General features: G+C 31.4%; 1 protein-coding gene across 3 annotated transcripts in view; it reads right to left on the bottom strand.

Annotated features, from left to right (window-relative positions):
• Positions 1 to 7,672: 7,672 nt before the first annotated feature.
• The window catches only part of LOC139485239 (glutamate receptor ionotropic, kainate 2-like), an 80,280-nt gene continuing 65,712 nt past the window's right edge, over positions 7,673 to 22,240 (bottom strand). For 2 of the 3 annotated variants that reach the window (XM_071269526.1, XM_071269528.1), the window contains 3 exons: positions 20,736 to 21,553; positions 15,503 to 15,677; positions 12,198 to 13,214 (listed from right to left, as the gene is read on the bottom strand). In XM_071269526.1, the coding sequence (XP_071125627.1) occupies positions 13,053 to 13,214; positions 15,503 to 15,677; positions 20,736 to 21,553 (1,155 nt within the window). In that variant the 3' untranslated portion in view covers positions 12,198 to 13,052. Of the gene's footprint in view, positions 13,215 to 15,502; positions 15,678 to 20,735; positions 21,554 to 22,240 lie in introns of all 3 variants that reach the window. The other variant, XM_071269527.1, reaches the window with a different exon arrangement.

Raw genomic sequence — 22,240 nt, 5'->3', positions numbered from 1 at the left:
ACAGACTGACCACGCCTTGATGGCTAAAAAATAAAGAGACAAACAGACAAATAATAATACACAAGACACAATATAGAAAACTAAAGAATAAACAAAATAAACCCCGACAAAAACTAGGGGTGATCCGGAAGGGTAAGCAGATCCTGCTCCGAATGTGGCACCCGTGGTGTTGCTTATGTGATTACAAATCCGGTAAATAGTCTAATTCGCTGGGTCACATTCATGAAAGGGAAGAGGATTGTTGTTACGACGTAAGGAACATATCCGCTATCATTTGTGAAAAACACGTCCTTCAAACGTAACAAATATGTTGTAGATCAAGAAATCAATAATCTTGATATTGTCAGTTTCAGCGAATGTTTTGTTTGAATCAGAGTGATTCTTTTCAAAGTAGGATTTATCCCTCCCCATGACAAGATTCTTGTACCAACGTTTGCCATTCTTTTTTATGAAACAAAGTAATACCAACTCTTTCAATTTGTCTTTTAGTTTGGAATGGGGAATACTTGTGTAAAGTGTAGAAAAGTCAATTGTTTTAATACTATTGCAAGATGAGAGAGTCTAATATTGTATATACTATAAAAGATCTTTGGATTTTTTTTAGTATCCACATCTGATTGACGCAATCTCTAGAATAGGCAATTTCACAATAACTTTGGATACCGGATTTGATTGCTGATAAAATAGATGTTAATAATTAAAAAAGAGGTCTTGTTGAGCACTTGGAAGACCCAGCAACATACCGTTGATTGTAAAGACACTTATATAGTTTAGGTATCCAATACAGTGATGTAAGATCATCAATTCTTCATCTGTGGTTTAATTCTAAAGGAACATAGAACAGAACAATGATTATCCAGGATTTCCTCTTTGGTAAGTGTCGTGAGGGAAGGTGTTGAGTTTCAATGCGATTTCCTCTAGTTTTATCTTGGTTTGTATATTGTAATTTTATTTTGTTTTCAACCGACCCTCATTATCAATTTCCAAATGTAAAGCAAGATATGAGGCAGACTGAACTGTATCTGTAGTATCCTTTATATCTAGTTCGATGTGAAATATTCGTTCAACATAGTTGAACATAAAGTTATAGGATATTGCCAATTTCTTATCTTTCTTTCTAAGAAGTTCCTTTATGAAGTCATAATAATAAAGAAACAAAATGGCAAGAAGAGGAGCACAATTGGTTCCCATTGGAATTCCGATAGTCTGTTGAAAAAGAGGGACAAAAGATACCAGAGGTACAGTTAAACTCATAAATCGAAAATAAACTGACAACGTAATGGCTAAAAATGAAAAAGACAAACAGACAAACAATAGTACACATGACACAATATAGAAAACTAAAGAGTAAACAAAACGAATCCCACCAAAAACTAGGGGTGATCTCAGGTTCTCCGGAAGGGTAAGCAGATCCTGCTCTGAATGTGGCACCCGTGGTGTTGCTTATGTGATTACAAATCCGGTAAATAGTCTAATTCGCTTGGTCACATTCATGAAAGGGAAGAGGATTGTTGTTACGACGTAAGGAACATATCCGATATCATTTGTGAAAAACACGTCCTTCAAACGTAACAAATATGTTGTAGATCAAGAAATCAATAATCTTGATATTGTAAGTTTCAGCGAATGTTTTGTTTGAAACAGAGTGATTTTTTCAAAGTAGAATGTATTCCTCCTCAGGACAAGATTCTTGTACCAACGTTTGCCATTCTTTTTTATGAAACAAAGTAATACCAACTCTTTCAATTTGTCTTTTAGTTTGGAATGCGGAATACTTGTGTAAAGTGTAGAAAAGTCAATTGTTTTAATACTATTGCAAGATGAGAGAGTCTTATATTGTATATACTATAAAAGATCTTTGGATTTTTTTTAGTATCCACATCTGCTTGACGCAATCTCTAGAATAGGCAATTTCACAATAACTTTGGATGCCGGCTTTGATTGCTGATAAAATAGATGTTAATAATTAAAAAAGAGGTCTTGTTGAGCACTTGGAAGACCCAGCAACATACCGTTGATTGTAAGGACACTTATATAGTTTAGGTATCCAATACAGTGATGTAAGATCATCAATTCTTCATCTGTGGTTTAATTCTAAAGGAACATAGAACAGAACAATGATTATCCAGGATTTCCTCTTTGGTAAGTGTCGTGAGGGAAGGTGTTGAGTTTCAATGCGATTTCCTCTAGTTTTATCTTGGTTTGTATATTGTAATTTTATTTTGTTTTCAACCGACCCTCATTATCAATTTCGAGATGTAAATCAAGATATGAGGCAGACTGAACTGTATCTGTAGTATCCTTTATATCTAGTTCGATGTGAAAGATTCGTTCAACATAGTTGAACATAAAGTTAAAGGATATTGCCAATTTCTTATCTTTTCTGTATGAAGTCATAATAATAAAGAAACAAAATGGCAAGAAGAGGAGCACAATTGGTTCCCATTGGAATTCCGATAGTCTGTTGAAAAAGAGGGACAAAAGATACCAGAGGTACAGTCAAACTCATAAATCGAAAATAAACTGACAACGTAATGGCTAAAAATGAAAAAGACAAACAGACAAACAATAGTACACATGACACAATATAGAAAACTAAAGAGTAAACAAAACGAATCCCACCAAAAACTAGGGGTGATCTCAGGTTCTCCGGAAGGGTAAGCAGATCCTGCTCTGAATGTGGCACCCGTGGTGTTGCTTATGTGATTACAAATCCGGTAAATAGTCTAATTCGCTGGGTCACATTCATGAAAGGGAAGAGGATTGTTGTTACGACGTAAGGAACATATCCGATATCATTTGTGAAAAACACGTCCTTCAAACGTAACAAATATGTTGTAGATCAAGAAATCAATAATCTTGATATTGTAAGTTTCAGCGAATGTTTTGTTTGAAACAGAGTGATTCTTTTCAAAGTAGAATTTATTCCTCCTCAGGACTAGATTCTTGTACCAACGTTTGCCATTCTTTTTTATGAAACAAAGTAATACCAACTCTTTCAATTTGTCTTTTAGTTTGGAATGGGGAATACTTGTGTAAAGTGTAGAAAAGTCAATTGTTTTAATACTATTGCAAGATGAGAGAGTCTTATATTGTATATACTATAAAAGATCTTTGGATTTTTGTTAGTATCCACATCTGATTGACGCAATCTCTAGAATAGGCAATTTCACAATAACTTTGGATGCCGGCTTTGATTGCTGATAAAATAGATGTTAATAATTAAAAAAGAGGTCTTGTTGAGCACTTGGAAGACCCAGCAACATACCGTTGATTGTAAGGACACTTATATAGTTTAGGTATCCAATACAGTGATGTAAGATCATCAATTCTTCATCTGTGGTTTAATTCTAAAGGAACATAGAACAGAACAATGATTATCCAGGATTTCCTCTTTGGTAAGTGTCGTGAGGGAAGGTGTTGAGTTTCAATGCGATTTCCTCTAGTTTTATCTTGGTTTGTATATTGTAATTTTATTTTGTTTTCAACCGACCCTCATTATCAATTTCCAGATGTAAATCAAGATATGAGGCAGACTGAACTGTATCTGTAGTATCCTTTATATCTAGTTCGATGTGAAAGATTCGTTCAACATAGTTGAACATAAAGTTAAAGGATATTGCCAATTTCTTATCTTTCCTTTAGGAAGTCATAATAATAAAGAAACAAAATGGCAAGAAGAGGAGCACAATTGGTTCCCATTGGAATTCCGATAGTCTGTTGAAAAAGAGGGACAAAAGATACCAGAGGGACAGTCAAACTCATAAATCGAAAATAAACCGACAACGTAATGGCTAAAAATGAAAAAGACAAACAGACAAACAATAGTACACATGACACAGTATAGAAAACTAAAGAATAAACAAAACGAATCCCACCAAAAACTAGGGGTGATCTCAGGTTCTCCAGAAGGGTAAGCAGATCCTGCTCCGAATGTGGCACCCGTGGTGTTGCTTATGTGATTACAAATCCGGTAAATAGTCTAATTCGCTGGGTCACATTCATGAAAGGGAAGAGGATTGTTGTTACGACGTAAGGAACATATCCGATATCATTTGTGAAAAACACGTCCTTCAAACGTAACAAATATTTTGTAGATCAAGAAATCAATAATCTTGATATTGTAAGTTTCAGCGAATGTTTTGTTTGAATCAGAGTGATTCTTTTCAAAGTAGAATTTATTCCTCCTCAGGACAAGATTCTTGTACCAACGTTTGCCATTCTTTTTTATGAAACAAAGTAATACCAACTCTTTCAATTTGTCTTTTAGTTTGGAATGGGGAATACTTGTGTAAAGTGTAGAAAAGTCAATTGTTTTAATACTATTGCAAGATGAGAGAGTCTTATATTGTATATACTATAAAAGATCTTTGGATTTTTTTTAGTATCCACATCTGATTGACGCAATCTCTAGAATAGGCAATTTCACAATAACTTTGGATGCCGGCTTTGATTGCTGATAAAATAGATGTTAATAATTAAAAAAGAGGTCTTGTTGAGCACTTGGAAGACCCAGCAACATACCATTGATTGTAAGGACACTTATATAGTTTAGGTATCCAATACAGTGATGTAAGATCATCAATTCTTCATCTGTGGTTTAATTCTAAAGGAACATAGAAAAGAACAATGATTATCCAGGATTTCCTCTTTGGTAAGTGTCGTGAGGGAAGGTGTTGATTTTCAATGCGATTTCCTCTAGTTTTATCTCGGTTTGTATATTGTAATTTTATTTTGTTTTCAACCGACCCTCATTATCAATTTCCACATGTAAATCAAGATATGAGGCAGACTGAACTGTATCTGTAGTATCCTTTATATCTAGTTCGATGTGAAATATTCGTTCAACATAGTTGAACATAAAGTTAAAGGATATTGCCAATTTCTTATCTTTCTTTCTAAGAAGTTCCTTTATGAAGTCATAATAATAAAGAAACAAGTTGGCAAGAAGAGGAGCACAATTGGTTCCCATTGGAATTCCGATAGTCTGTTGAAAAAGAGGGACAAAAGATACCAGAGGGACAGTCAAACTCATAAATCGAAAATAAACTGACAACGTAATGGCTAAAAATGAAAGAGACAAACAGACAAACAATAGTACACATGACACAATATAGAAAACTAAAGAATAAACAAAACGAACCCCACCAAAAACTAGGGGTGATCTCAGGTTCTCCAGAAGGGTAAGCAGATCCTGCTCCGAATGTGGCACCCGTGGTGTTGCTTATGTGATTACAAATCCGGTAAATAGTCTAATTCGCTGGGTCACATTCATGAAAGGGAAGAGGATTGTTGTTACGACGTAAGGAACTTACCCAATATCATTTGTGAAAAACACGTCCTTCAAACGTAACAAATATGTTGTAGATCAAGAAATCAATAATCTTGATATTGTAAGTTTCAGCGAATGTTTTGTTTGAATCAGAGTGATTCTTTTCAAAGTAGGATTTATCCCTCCCCAGGACAAGATTCTTGTACCAACGTTTGCCATTCTTTTTTATGAAACAAAGTAATACCAACTCTTTCAATTTGTCTTTTAGTTTGGAATGGGGAATACTTGTGTAAAGTGTAGAAAAGTCAATTGTTTTAATACTATTGCAAGATGAGAGAGTCTTATATTGTATATACTATAAAAGATCTTTGGATTTTTTTTAGTATCCTCATCTGATTGACGCAATCTCTAGAATAGGCAATTTCACAATAACTTTGGATTCCGGCTTTGATTGCTGATAAAATAGATGTTAATAAATAAAAAAGAGGTCTTGTTGTGCACTTGGAAGACCCAGCAACATACCGTTGATTGTAAGGACACTTATATAGTTTATGCGTTTCCCTCAGTTTTAGTTTGTTACCCCGATTTTGTTTTTTGTCCATGGATTTATGAGTTTGAACAGCGGTATACTACTGTTGCTTTTATTGATGTATCCAATACAGTGAGGTAAGATCATCAATTCTTCATCAGTGGTTGAATTCCAAAAGAACATAGAACAGAACTATGATTATCCAGGATTTCCTCTTTGGTAAGTGTCGTGAGGGACTGTGTTGAGTTTCCATGCGATTTCCTCTAGTTTTATCTTGGTTTGTATATTGTAATTTTATTAACTAAATATGAGCATCAGTTCAGTACTGGCTAAAAAAAAAGAATCAGGAAAAAGATTCTCAAGAAATGACGTTGATATTAGTTTATCTTCTGCGTTTCGGTTAGGGTTTCTGACACATCACATATATAAAGCATTTTTTAATCAATGTGCGTATGATGAGAATGTTCAATTTCAAAGTTTGATAGAAAACTCCTGCTACAGACTCATCAGTTTTGGTGTTTATTTTCGTTTGAACTCATATGTCTGTGTTACTTCAAAAGACATTTCAGATGACAGATTTTCAATAATCATATTTGAGGAAATATTAATATCCTGATTGAAACCTATTAATTTAGAAACTTGCATGATGCTTACAAATAACGTCTTGAAATCAGCCGTCCAGTGGTAACCGTTTTAAGTAACATATCAAAGATAGTATAATCATATTGCTTTCTTTTTAAGTACATCAAGTTAAATGTAAAATATCAAGTATAAGTCATGATACATTTGGTGTTGCACCTGACCTCAATTCATTGAGGATTTGTAAAGGGTTTCCTACTTGAATTTAAGGATGATCAGAAATTTTAACACATAATGAATAAACAGCTGCGCAATGGGCGTGTGAGAAGTTTTATGAAATAATCATAAATAGTTTCTGAGATACGGTGTGACATGTGAAAAAAACCTTTTTTTTTTTACAAAACTCAATAACTTTAAAATAAAATTTTGAATCATAACTTAAAAGTATACTAATCTTAGGATTAATAAAATTAAGAAGTGTGTGAAGTTATAAGCAATAATCAGAAATTGTTTTGAGATACAGCGCGACATGTGAAAAATACACCCCCCTGTTTTAGTTAAAGTCCAGTAACTCATAAAGTTAAAATCCTATCGTCACCAAAAATTATACAGATCGTTTGACCATCATAAGAAACAACAATATTAAGTTTCATGAAATTTTAATAAGCGGTTCTCAAGTTACGATACGACATGTGGACGCCGGAAAGACAGACAGACGGACGCCGAATATTTGTATACCATAATACATTCCGTCAAAATTTTGAAGGGCGTATAAAAACTGAAGAAACAACAAAATTCACAAATAGAAGCTGAAGCTTATTCTGTTGATGCATCTGGTCTTGTTCTTTTTGGATTTCACGCATTTCCTTGAAATGACAAGTCCTTTCGAGAATAGAATATAGGTAAGATATTTCACCTAAACTTTTCATATTCGATTGAACATATCTGTCATTTTAAGTTTTCATTTTTTCGTTGACATGTATATTTCATACACTATCTGTTGAATAGACAAATACAAACTATATCAATTGCCCCACTACTGTCGTAACGTATACTTTATAACAATAATCTATCCCCAATATAAATATACGCTTTGACTAATAGCCTTTTTTTTTTATCTTTAATGTGATATCTTAGACAAATCGTATATAAAAAAGAAGATGTGATATTATTTGATGGGCAACAAAATGTATATTATTCAATATTTAAAAGCTAGTCTTATTTTACCAAGAAACGTAAAGTGATCACTAAGATGTGTGCATTTTCCAATATGAATAGAAAACAACACATTATGCATGAAGTCTTTATTCATTGGAGTTATAATTAAATCATTTGTGAGTAAGGCACAATCTTAAAATATGAGTGATATGATTGTTTTTTGAAGTAAACATTCGCCTGAACGTATGGTTGCATGAAAAATTAAAAAAAAACAAATTTGCAAGTTCATTCGTTCACGAGAACGTTTAACAATCATTAAAACATGAGGTAAATGTAAAAGATTAACATACATATATATCAACTATACAATAAAAAATGTATGTACATGAAATTGGAATACAACACAAAGTCATTATAATAATTGGTTTTAAACAGAATCCTTTTGACTGATTTTCTATATGGTAACATAGGTTAAACAACAAAGTTTTTATATATTTAAAGAAAATATAATAGATTGTGTTCTTAAATAGTGACGACAACAATGTTTTTTTTTATAATATTTAAAAAAATGGATAAAAAACATTGACATTTTCTATGCTTCTAAGGTTTAATAGCTGTTTGTTTGTGAGTAACCAACATGTTATTTTGATTAACAGAAGGACATACTGGCGTTCTTGTTCAACGCATGCTAGTATGGTAAATACATCTAACTTTTTATACATCAAAGCGAGTTATTTTACTAGAGGGGATACAGAACACATAAGGAATTAAACTATTTAAAAATCAGCCGAACATTGTAATCAACATTCTTTTTGTACGGAGAAAATAAACTTTTTAAAAAGTGTTTGTCAAACTGTGTGTTCCCTAAATATAATTACTTTGATAATAATTCATTTTTTAAGAGACAATCAAGTTCATATCTTAATGTTTCTATGAAAAATTCGTCTTTTACCCTTGCTCTGACAGAGGGTTGATTTGTTTTTATTATTTTCTGTATACGTTTGAACTCTCAAAAGTAATCAGAATAAATTGTTCAAGTTTATATCTTTCAACGGTAAAGATTTGTTTTTAAATGTGTTTTGATATACTCTAATCTATGACTTAAAACGGAAGAAATTTTAACTACCATGGGATTGACATTTATAGGAGTACAGAAAAAAGGGTGGTAAACATGGTTCTTAGTACAAATTTTGACATATCAATATATATAGGACTTATAATTAAAATATAAGATATCCTACTCCAATTACTACTTCATAATACTAAAACTAGGATTTGAAAAACAATGAAATTCTACAAATGAACAGCGCTATTCGGCACTTTTCTGGACACTTTATTAATTCATTATGTAACTATATAATATCTACTATATCTAGCATAAAAAAAACATTATACACAGGTATACATGGGTAAAAAATTGCTTCAAACATATATTTTAATTTTTGATTTCATGGAGCAATTAGAATAATCATCGAAAGCATATGTTCTAATATAATAGTGTAGGTTTTTGTACTATAGGTTGTACTTTGTAAACGCAGCTCATTCACAAACTACGCCTCTTTTGGAGTGTTATATAATACTCAGAGATATGACGTTTCGAATTACCTACTGGTTTCCAGATATGAATTCTATGTTTCATCTCGTAAATACATTACTTGGGAATGAAACCAGCATATAAACATATGCATTACTGTCAAATTAAAATATGTGGAAGACGCAAAGTGAAGGAAGGGTGGTACATAATTTACGGTAACAGTTTTACTCTAAGAAGTTCGGGTGCAGATAAATGTTGAGAATATAGCCATATATTTTGACCCATGAAAAAAATAGTACTGCATATGAGAATTCTACTCTAGTATATATAATGTTTACAAATCTTCATAGTTTTTTACTGGTACAGTTTTGGCCGTAAAGATAATATTCCTGTGAAAAATTACATTGTCTATATTTACATCACTGCAACCTATAACAGTTAACAATAATAATTGAGAACATGCACTTCAAGGAAAATTTTAATATCAAGTGGTGCAAATCAAACATAACTTTCATTTCATTAAATGATACATGCAAAACAACCCTGATCATATCTACCAGGCTCATAACTTTGTGCTTCAGACGCCCATTTCGGCAACATCAGTGATGCCCAAGTTCTAGATGGTTAACTTGCCAAATTAAGTAGGAATTGGACTTTACGACATTAGTGAAGAGAAATAGCATAAAATGTTATCAGCCATATTTGTTTTCGTTTAACGTCCTAGAATATTCTGACTGTATGTTTTTTTTCTGGATTGTCTTGCTGAAGCCTTTATAACTTATCATATATAATGTGTTTGCTCTTCGTAAAAGGCTGTGCGATGCCCTATTTTTGTTACCATCCTTATCGTTTGGTAGATAGTTGTTACAGTTACAATCATACAAAATTTCCATATCATGATAAGCATGTGACCTTCCCAGTTTTTGACAGCAGTAGTATTCTTACACTTTACTTTAACGGCAGTGTTTAAAGGACTGTTTTTTATTCTTTTGGACGTTTTACGTTTGACCGTGGCGATGTCTGTGTTTCTATGACCTATGAATTTAATTACCCCCTTGATACTATTTCTGTTTTCTTTCAGTATAGATGGTATTGATACGTTTTTGCTTGTGTATTAGGACAACTGTTGTACATACCGCGAAGAATGATACAACCCACTTTTCAATCAATTTAAAACTTAACCGAGATAATAAATTCGTTAAGACATGACCCAGACCGTAAGTTGCGTGTTCATTTAACTTACCATTTTTCAATAAAATTGAGAATGGAAATGGGTAATGTGTCAAAGAGACAACAACCCGGCCATAGGACAGACCACAACAGAAGGTCACCAACAGGTCTTCAATTCATCGAGAAATTCCCGCACCCAGAGGCGTCCTTCAGCTGGCCCCTAAATACATTCCAGTATGGTTTACTTTTACAAATTATGACTTATTATGATGTAGTGTTGTTTCATTGGTACTCATACCACATCTTCTTATGTCTATAGGATTTTGCCATACAATTGAAACGGTTGTATGCTTAATCTACAAATTTGAATAGTTGACCAACTACAAACTTTATCTGAATCTTTATGTGAAGATCCAAAATAAACTGTAAGATAAAATTTTATATAAGCAGTACATATTGTATATCACTCCAATCGAAGTAATTTTTCAAGTAATTACAATAGTCTAATTTTCTAACATCAAACTTGAAATAAAAGTAATGAGGCAGTTAACAAAAAAGTGAATATGATTAACCTGAATTAAGTATAAAATGTTTATATACATATATTGCATACCTACAAAAGATATTCATATTGACATCAAAAATGCATATAATAAAACACGTCTTGTAAGCATTACGTTGTTTATCCTAATATTTACATCATTGTTGTGAAAAAACGTTATTCATAAAATTTCTTAAAATAAACAACTGTTTCACTCAATTATATTTGACAAATAGCTGTAAAATTACTTATCTAAGATAAGTTACCATAGTTGTATTTTCTTCATTTGTAATACCAGTAGTCGACCAGTGCACCAAAATTGGAAGGACACTAATCCAAGTTACGTCTGAGTTTGCTTCGGTTTATATCAGAAACAATTTTGTCACACACAATATTTGTATAAAACCCTACCATGATATGAGCTATGTTGGATAGAAATTGACCTAATGCAATTGAATATCAATAAAGGTGTTAACCTTAATCGGTTTGAAACGGAAAGGCCTTTAACTGTTTGAATTTTTATAAGAACCCTACAAAGCAGACCAAAAATTGTCTCTTATTTTGATATGAGCGTCACTGATGAGTCTTATATAGACGAAACGCGCGTCTGGCGTACTAAATTATAATCTTAGTACCTTTGATAACTATTTACACCACTGGGTCGCTGCCACTGCTGGTGGACGTTTCGTTCCCGAGGGTATCACCAGCCCAGTAGTCAACACTTCGGTGTTTACATAAATATCAATAATGTGGTCATTTTTACAAATTTACTGTTTACAAAAGTTTGAATATTTCGAAAAACTAAGGATTTTCTTATCCCAGGCATAGATTACCTTGGCACAACTTTTTGGAATTTTGGATCCTCAATGCTCTCCAACTTTGTACTTGTTTGACTTTATAAATATTTTGATATGAGCGTCACTGATGAGTCTTATGTAAAAGAACGCGAGTCTGGCGTACTAAATTATAATCCTGGTACCTTTGATAACTAATATTTCGTATTTGAATGTTCTAAAATGAGTCAAAGTCTTTTACACGTACATGTGTACGTGCACATATACCAGTGATTATGTAAGGTTAATAGATGAAGGTCTAACTATAATATTCTATTTAGTATAACTTAAGATGTGGTTTTATTTTTGGCTCGTTATGTATTCTATTGTATTCCATTGTATTACATTTAATGCTTATACTGATTCTCTTATGACGTTATGATGTTCGGAATAATTGTTTGTCTTCGACATGACCTGATCAGGCGTCATGATTTTGTCTGCCCACTATATTATTGTTTGTATTGTAATTCATTCTTAAAAATTAACGGAGTACGGCTCTACCTTAAAGTAGACATTAATAATTCACGACTGTCAAAGTTTCAATGTTGCATTCTAAGAAAAAGAGATTTAAATTGTCATAGAACATGTACACAGTCTATTATCATAATATGAAAAGAAAAAAAAGTTCTTTTATCAACCCTGCTATGAAAACATGAATAACGAGGCTTTATACTTATATTATGTGTGACAAAAGAATATGATGGTGGATGGCTTGCTTGTTCAATGCTTGCTCCTTGACGTTTAATTTTTTTTTAAATATTTGTCAGTCTTATTATAATCGGTTTTGTTTATATGAATGTATTACGAATATTCATTCATATTTTGGAGTTAACCGGATTAAGATTTATCGTAAACTTTACCAATAGAACAACTAAAAATGAAAGCAACTAAGACCAAATGTGGAATTGACATTATTATGTACATCTTTTGTACTGAACTTTATTTTCATATCTGGAAGACAATTATCTTTTTCACTTCATATTTTTGCAATCTTGACTTTTTTTTTATTGAAAACAATTAATACAATTAGTTTAAACAAGTCACAATGGATGTTAAAGGGAAGCACAAATATCAAAAGGTCACAAAGACATTTTTTTGCATTTGATTTGATTTATTCAGTTTATCCATTTTCAACATTACTTTCCAGTTGCTTAATTATTTACATGTTATCTTTGTATTTAAAAATATATCAATTCTTTTTGTATTCATACCTTGTATTTATTTATTATTCTGTTATCTTTGTATGGATCCGTTTTTAAAATTAATCAAGATTGTTCCTGTATAAATTTAAGAAAGAAACTTTATTTATATATTATGCAAACAAATATCAATTTTGGCTAAAAAGATACTTTTGGCTAAATAACAATATACATATGAGTTGATGCAGATATTGATGGTTGTGTGTAATGATGCATATATGATTTTACTAATTAATGCTATAATTGATCGTAGCTTTCCCATTTACTATGAATAGAATTTTCACCAATACTCAGTGTTCTTGCTAATTTACAGCGGATTTCTTCTTCTTTGACATCAGCCGCAGATGCCACATGATTTTGTGTGCTAGCAACATTATTTTCCTCTCGTTCTTCAACACTCTGAAATAAAACAAAACTGTGCAAGTAATGCGATAACCGTGACAACCATTTCAAATAACGCTTAAGCTTAATCGTCTAGACACTTAAATAAAAGAAATGTTTTTCATGACATCACTTATCGATGTGACCCAAACTATTCAAAGATCTACTTGTTGTCGGAATATATTGGCTGTGCAATCAATAAAACAAAACAATTGTTTGACCACACCATTACTAAATGTGACTGTTCTTACTCAGTAAACGTGTCTGGGGTTACTTTTTTGTTGAATTGTAATTTTTGTTTTTACTTGGCGAATGTGATCTCAATGGTTATGAACACTTATTTTATTTAGATGATTAGGTGAAGTTTGCGTTTTTGATACCTGCAAAAAGTAAAAATACAAATATGCCACAATCATTTTATCATTATATTGTAGTAAGTTAACCCATTCTCCTTTGTTAAAAACATGAGAATTTCAAGCTTTAATTACTTTGAATACTTCTATTTTTGGTACAAGTTGTTTCTTAAATTTAAAATAATTCACGCAAAATAAAATACACACGCACACACAAAAATCGGTTTTATATGCTTCAATTTAATCAAGATATTGCTTTACTGTCTGCAAAGACTATATCCTATAACAGGACAATGATATCTTGATATGGACCAGAAATGAATAACTTTCTAGTTTAAGATAAAAAAAAAAAGTATTGAAAAATAGAATAAGTAAATTGTGCAAAAGAAACTATACAATTTTATTCAATGAGTTGATAAACGTGCGAGGATCTTGGTGTGGAGAAGACGGAACTAAGTTCAGAAGACGGAAAAACTTGTGTCTACTCCATTTGTTTTGAACAATAAAATATCTTTAAACTAAACTTGGTAAAAACTATGAATCATAGCGCTGGAATGGGATTTAAAAATTTCTTTATATTTGTTCCTTCTATTAAACAATGCATCCTTTTATGGTAATAACAATTGTTGTAAATAACATCTTTCAGAGTATGGAGAAAAATCGACAATTGGGGCATATATTGTCTTCTTCTCATATCATTAGAAAATAATTCATGTCTCTACAACCTTGTATAAAAATAGGAAATGGATATGCCAAATATATGAGCATTTTTTCCACGTTTTCAATTGCAATGTAAGTAAATAATTATGTTATTCCTTTTTTTCTTTTGTTATTCCAGGGATAACCACCAATTAAAAAACATTAAAATTTATGGTAGAATCTATAACATCTAGCAGTTAAAATAGTAGTAGTTGCTTCCGAGTTATTTGGGGTTGAGTTTTATGGCCTTTTCTGTACATTAATTATATTTCTATTCTGGCATAATGGATTGCATTGTCTAAACAAATGCATCAACAGTGTAGTTTGGAATTCATTACAACATATACAGTGCTTCACACATAAAGAAATAGAAATCAGTAAGAAAGTGTTTTATCATGTAAAAAACAAAATACTTTCTTTGACATACATGTAGAAAAAACAAATGTGGTGTTGTAATATGTAATGAAAGATGTTAAGATCGAAAGTTTAGATATATTTGTAACACCAGTGCAACTCAAACGGCTATATAAACAAGCTGTTTTATACTATATGTTCTCTTACCATTCGTTAAAGTTAATCCTGCCGGGTTCATGCATTAAATGTTAATAAGCGTCCAAAATGTTAGAGAAATGGTATACATAGTTTGATATAAGGTTCGAGACCGTATTGTAATGATCTTCGGCTGCAGAATGTTGGAATACTGTGTAAAGTTAACTTGCTATAGTTCTATTCGCTTTATTGCTTATTTTGGTTTTAATAGCTAAAAAACACATTTTTCGTTTATCGACTGAAACGTTTTCGCATGCATCTCGGTTAAATATAGCACGTCCGTATTAAAAGATATTCTCTTCACAGACAGTAATGAGTAATGTCATCCCTTAATTTTGAGTTTTATAAAATAAAGACAATAATGATATGTTTACTTTTCATCTTTTTGAATCTTAGATATAAAAAAAGATATGATATGATTGCCAGTTAGACAATTATCCACATGAGACCAAGTGTCTTAAAAGTTAACAACTTTTTATTATCTTACTAATTCTACACATCATTACACACAAATTTTCAATGCATACACTATTTCAACCTTTTTGGATAATTGCATTGTTTTATAAAGGAGAGGACAACGAATGTTTAATCGATTAATAATATAATTCTTACAGTTTTAATAAATTATTCGATTTTTAAAATACAAAAAGAAATACTGATAATTTTGTTATTCAATGAGTATTATTTTTCTCGTCTTTTTATTACCTTTTTCCTTCTTTTTGCAAAATATTTAAAATATAAGATTTCGCAAACAAAAATCAAGCCAGCCAGTCCTAAACCAGCAAGCAATACAATAAACATCCCTGAAGCAACTTGGATTTCTATCTCTCTACTTTTGGCACTCTGTCGAGGATCTGGACAGTTTGGCCTTCTCCACCACCTACAAAATAGATAAAGTATAGCTGCATAAAAATATAGTTATGAAAATTATAAAAAAAAAAAACGAAACAGATTTTTTTATACAAAAAACTGTATAATTTGTCAACATATTTATACTGATGGAAGTAGATGAAAGCGGTTTTGTATTTTCCAATTTGGACCGAGCAGTCCATTGCATGAAGATTATTTTCATTTAAATGCATTGTGTTACGTAATCATAATTATACAAAACAATGAATTAATAAGTAAATCGAAATATTCCTCAATGCCTTCAAGAAGACTTAGAATAAAACGAACCCCTGAAATCATAGGAATAGTGGCGCCCATATTGTAAGCTTCCACTGAAAGGATAAACATATGTTGCACGAATTAATACCAATACCAATTTCTGTCAAATAAAGACATATAGTCATTTCCGAACATGTAAGACTAATGGTAGATATCTAACTACAACTTAAATGACCTTCATTGTTTCTCTTGGGGTTTCTGTATTATTGTTTTTTCTTCTAACAATTTATGTCAACTTTCTTTCGATTTACTGACAATTTACAAATAAGTGTTTGTAATTAATGCCGGTGGAAATGAAAACTAGACGTTTTCACAAACTTAAAAAAGAAGGGTAGAAATTAAGCTTCTAGTACAATAATCTTGTAATAAAATTAGTTAAAATGGATAGCAAAGGTCAAATGTTTGAGGGATACTGGGTTAATGAGAACAAAACGTCATCTTTCTGACAGATTTCCCCATTAACATTAATTATTTAAAAATCATTCCATATATGTTCCACTGACAACTACTTTAAAGTAAACCCTGGACAACATAGGTATTGTTTTAGCTCCTTTCGAATTTTGTTACGCCTATATTCCTATCAATTCCTAAGCTAGCTAATTTTTCTAATATAGGTTCAACGAAAAATAAAAAAAAAAAACACTCTCCTATCAATAATCAAAACTGGAATCCATACTAACTATTAAACTATCTACACGAAGATTAGTGTGAATAACATGGGATAATTAAAGATTTAAATAGTTGTCACTCAATATAAGTAAACCATAAAGATCTTAGCTTGGAGATTTCAAAAGGACATATGATTGGTATGCCAGTCACATGTATATTTCTGCTGTTCCTTTTGTAGTTATCCTAATTATAGTTTGTGTTTCGATGAAATTCCATAGAGCACAAATTAAGTGATTTTCCCTTCCCGGAATACTAATAAGAAAAAATGTATTTGAAAAGACAGAAGGGGGGAGACAATACCTGACAAATGCAACCATTCGACTAAATCAGAAAACGGAACGAATGTCATATATCCGGCTTCGTATATGTATTTGCCGAAGACAATAGTTTGTTTGTTCAACCAGATTTTATAACCATACAAACCTCCCGCTTGTATGACAGCAAATTCCAAACGAAAAGTCCTTGAGCAAAAGGCAAAATCAAAAAACACATCAAACGAATGGATAACAACTGTCATATTCCTGACTTGGGTAACCCAAGCAGACATAAGAGTACACGTAGGTGATATGATTATAAACAGAAATTGTCAATTCAGTCAATATAAGTAAATTATAAAGAGCTTAGCAAGAGGATTTCAAAAGAACATATCATTGGTATATCAGTCACATGTACATTTCTGCTGTTCCTTTTGTAGTTGTCCTAATTATATTTTGTGTTCCGATGAAATTCCATAAAGCACATAGAAAGTGAATTTGCCTTTCCTGAATACTAATAAGAAAACCAATGTATTTGATAAGACAGATACCAGTTAGTTGCTAAGCCAGTTTACTTTGACAAGTAGATATTTTCTAAGTAACTGAACAAAATAATTTCATATATTTCGTTAGCGTGTTGAGTGTCCTGCTGAGAATCATAATTAGAAGGTAAAGAGTTTTAGTAAGTAAAAACTATGGTAATGTCAAGATATTTTATAGAAAGATAGCTCTTGTCAATAACTCGAGGGAAATACAGTTCTATCATATGACTACGGCAGTTATACTTAATCACTTTGATAATAGTTTAGTGATTGAATAACGTCAGTTGATAATAATATATCATGCTTAGTGAAACAGTCAATACAATTCTGCTGCATTAACAAAATATGCTACCTGATATTTTTGTCATATCAGACACAGATCTTAAATTATGTTTTTTTTATTGAAACAAGACAATTAACTGAGTTTTTTTTAGTGCACAGCAAACTACTAATATAATCATTAAGGATTAATGGTTCATTCGTCAACGGATGTATTTAATGACTTGATATATTTCATTGAAACATTTGTCAACAAAAACATAAATAAGTTATATATACTTTTCGTTACGTTGTGTTGAAAACGTTGCGATAAAAAAAAACTTTGCTTAAATGTGATACTAGCGATCATTCATACCTATGAATAATGAATGAATTCTTACACTTAGCTCATCCGAGCTTCTTTTTATTTCAAAAGTTATCATATTTTTATATAAAAGTAATATTAGTAATAATTAATTTCTTACGTGTTTCTTTTGTTAGTTCAAATTAATGTTACCATTGTCATGTCATATGGCAACCCCCAGAAATTAAACGTTATCTTGTTGTTGTTTGCATTAAGGTACATTCATATACTAACATGCTTTTTGTTGTTACGGTCAAGACTTTTACATACATGTTAATGACAGATCTAGTAAGTTAATAATTACATTTACATAGTATACTGTATTTTCAACACAAAAAATGGCGTTAAACACGATTTTTGTTAAAGCTTTTTCAAATGAAACTTTTCCACTGCAAGTTACTAGAAGCAAACTATTTTTTAATCCCAAACACATTCTAAAATTAATAAGCTGATCAAGCAAACAAAAGATGAAAAATTTAGCCAAAGCCGTTCAAAAATCATAGATTTTTGTGATAGGGATACATTTCGTAATTCAAAATAATCCAACCTTCCAATTAAGATATGAAATACACATCTGATTTATTTTTCCGTTTAAATAATTAAAGGACACTAAACCTTCAACGGAGAAGCTCAGAACTCATGATAAATATTAGATTTATTAATATTATGCAATAAAGATAAATTGCATGTTACTTGATAGTGCTGTCAAAACGCAACTGATGATGTGTATTTTATGCAGTAATTTTGATTTATAGAGTGTACAGGCTGAATGATGCTGTCGTCTCAGTTTCAGTTTGATATCGATTTTATTCGATCATGTTATAAAGAATCTACATTTCATTTATGTTGCTTCAAAGATCAACACATTTATTTGACCTATACCTATTCTGCATTTTGAACTGATTATTTATGCAAGTAGCATATGGGTGGAAAATCTGCTATTTTCAAAGGTTGATTTTAAGCTATTACATTTAAAAGGTGTTATATTGGAGAGAAAAAATAGCCTCTAATTCAGCTAAAAGTTATATCCAAAATACAGATATTAAAATGCCTGTTAATATTAAAGTTAAATCTCCGAATAATCACAAACAAACATGAATAAATAATAATGTGACATAAAATTACCACGAAGGTGCGTAATTTGGAGTACGAATGCATCAATTTGTTTGTTTTACAAACAACAATTATTAAATAAGGAGATGTGGAATCATTGGCAATGTGTAAACTATTAAGATTGTTTTATTTCAGTTCCTCATATCAAAACAATGAAAGCGACCTACAGATATTAAGATTGTGAAATTTATTCTCGTCATATTTCAAACGAATGAAGGTATTACCGAATAGATAATGGCCTTTTTATATCAGAACACCACATCTCCACATACTATGACAAACCTTAAACACAATTCAGCTGAAATATTCACTCAAGACATAAAAGATCTAATATGCAAGATAAATGAAATATTTTAGAGTCATCAGGTCGTCCACTTTGAGTATTAACTACTGTGGATTCATTTTTTTTTCGTGGGTACCATTTTTCGTGGATTAAGGAAGACTTGTATATAAACTCATCATAGATATCAGGACTAAATTTTATATATACGCCAGACGCATGTTTATGTATCTTTAATTTCGTAGTTTTGCCGAAATCTGCATACAAGGCTATAAACAATTTGTTTTTCGTTGAACATTTAGTTTCGTGATTCACCTGTATCCACCAAATCCACGAAAAATGGTATTCAACGCATAATAATGAATCCACAATACATACATTTATATGACAATCGAATCGTATAAAAAAGTAGGCTAGTTAACATTACGATGCTATTAAAAAGTAAAATCACAAAAAAAACGAACTTTAAGGAAAATTTACAACGGAAAGTTCTTATTCAAATGGCAAAATCGAAAGCTTCAACTGATCAAAAGAATGGACGTGTAATTCAAAAAGTAATCGACAATCCGATAGGAACTTATTATGTTCCTCTTCTTGACAACTGTTCATTTAATCATATGAGTCAGCCTTTTTTCAGGAGCTTACTAGTATGAAAGTAAAAAAAATTATAGCCTTATCCTTCATATTTTAGTTTTGATATATATATAATGTGTCCTAACAAAATAAACAAAAGTGTGCCATTTGTAAGTTTGACGTTGCCATCATGAGTCGGTTAATCGTTTTGAAATATGGGTTTCTAGATGACAACGATATGGTCTACTTGATGTTACCTATTATTAAGAAGTTTTTGACGATCTTGCTCTTTATTAATCAAGAAGAAATATATTTAAAATATAGACGATGTATCTATTTCATAATATTACGATCCGATTATCTTATAAATGTATAAGATTAATGTTCAAAGCGGAGTACCTGATCATACCTATAAGTGCAAATTTACTATTAATCATGGATAAATGTCGTGTTAATATTACGATTGAATGGCGTTTAACGTTTGTCAATTTATGTGAGAAACTTGGTGTGCGTAAATTTAGATGTTTTAAAGGGCATTATTTATATTACATGCTTTGGATACTGATAATAATGTATTTGATCTTAACCCTTAATCTATATCTATAAATATACACATATATACAAAATAAATATAGCCTCCGTATATTTTCAGGTCTTGAGTGACTGATAAAGAATCATAAGAAATATAGAAGTGAGAATGAATAAGAAATTTACTTACTTGCCCTCTAATCGATACAAAACCCCTCTTTCGTCCAACTTAAGAAGTGCCAATGAAATACTCTCCGTGAAAGGCGAATTTTTCCGAAGTGCTATTCCATACCCTTTTAGGTCAAATGGGTTTCCAATCTCCATCAAACTACAATTTTGAGCAGTTCTATGTCTCACAGTAGGCGAATCCCACAGAAATGCATATTTGTGCTTCATAGCACGTTCAAATCCATCATCAACTCTACGAACTATCCCTGACATACTCATTTCAGCCCACATTTTTTCATAATATGGAATAGTAGTCAGCTTAAAGAAGTCTTCAATTTGACTACCTTCAACAGTACCATATTTATATATACTCTGATCAGCTAAATCAGAAGCTGATTCAATAGGGATGTGTGCATTAGAAATAGTCAAAAAAGCGGCTAAATTTGCTGTATATATCGATATCACAATAAGGGAGAAGAACCACCACACACAACTTATTATCCGGCTTGAAATGCCCCTGGGTGACACCTGAAGGTTTCCTCTAAGTAATGTTCCCCATATATACCAAAAACTTTCCATTGCATTATCCATTCGCTTTTCTTCTCTATCACAATTCATACGACTTGTAGAAAGCAATGTTAACGCAGCAAGAATGAATGAAAAAAATATACATATCCACACATTTTTTGATAAAGGTAGTAAAAATTGAAATGGCGATACACTGCGTTCAGGCTTTCGCACAACCACACTAGTTCCTTTAGTCATAAATGGTTTAGAAAAATCCACAACCTCAGATCTTCCAGGAGTTATCTGGAATGGTGCCAGAGCTATATCTGCTCTCTATAATATATAAATATAGAAAGTTAATGCTAAAATAAGCAGTTTCAAAATTATTCTAAAACAAAAACAAAAATAGGAACCAAATCCGATATGCTCCTTTTCTTGTCATGATTGATGTCATAAAGTTGATCAAATCCTTATTTGATTTTTGATAAACGAATCGAAACTTTGTCTGATTTAAGTAAGGTTCTGGCAGTGTTAAAGTGAAAGAATTTTTACACAAACAGTTTTGCCAAGATTACCAAAACATTCAGCATATATATATAAATATCTTATTTTAGTGCCATTATACATAAAGGTGTCTGCATTTTATTAATTGAGAACATTTGTACTTTTAGAAATCGCAAACATTGGTCTTTCCATCCCGTATCTTATTGAGAGACTTTGTATTATGTAAAAACCAAATAATTTAAACGATTTTCCTTTAGGAAATCCCTCATTTTGGGCATCGGTATTTTTCTTTGCATTATCTATGACCTTGCTTTATAAAACTGCCTTTAAAGAACATACCATGATATCACAGTTTTGAATGTAAATATATCAGTAGATAAAGTTCTTTGAATTGATAGTTTTCAATGTGCGCTCTCTGTAATACCATTGTTAGTGTAATTTTCTCTTATTTTTAATTGTGCGTGCAGTTTTCCACTGAACAGAATAATCAGTTGGAGAACACACTTCTCAAAAACA

Source organism: Mytilus edulis, chromosome 8 (genome assembly GCF_963676685.1).
Source record: "Mytilus edulis chromosome 8, xbMytEdul2.2, whole genome shotgun sequence".
In the NCBI taxonomy this organism is placed as follows: domain Eukaryota; kingdom Metazoa; phylum Mollusca; class Bivalvia; order Mytilida; family Mytilidae; genus Mytilus; species Mytilus edulis.
Note: the sequence above shows the minus strand (reverse complement) of the source record. Positions and strands in the feature narration are given on the sequence as shown.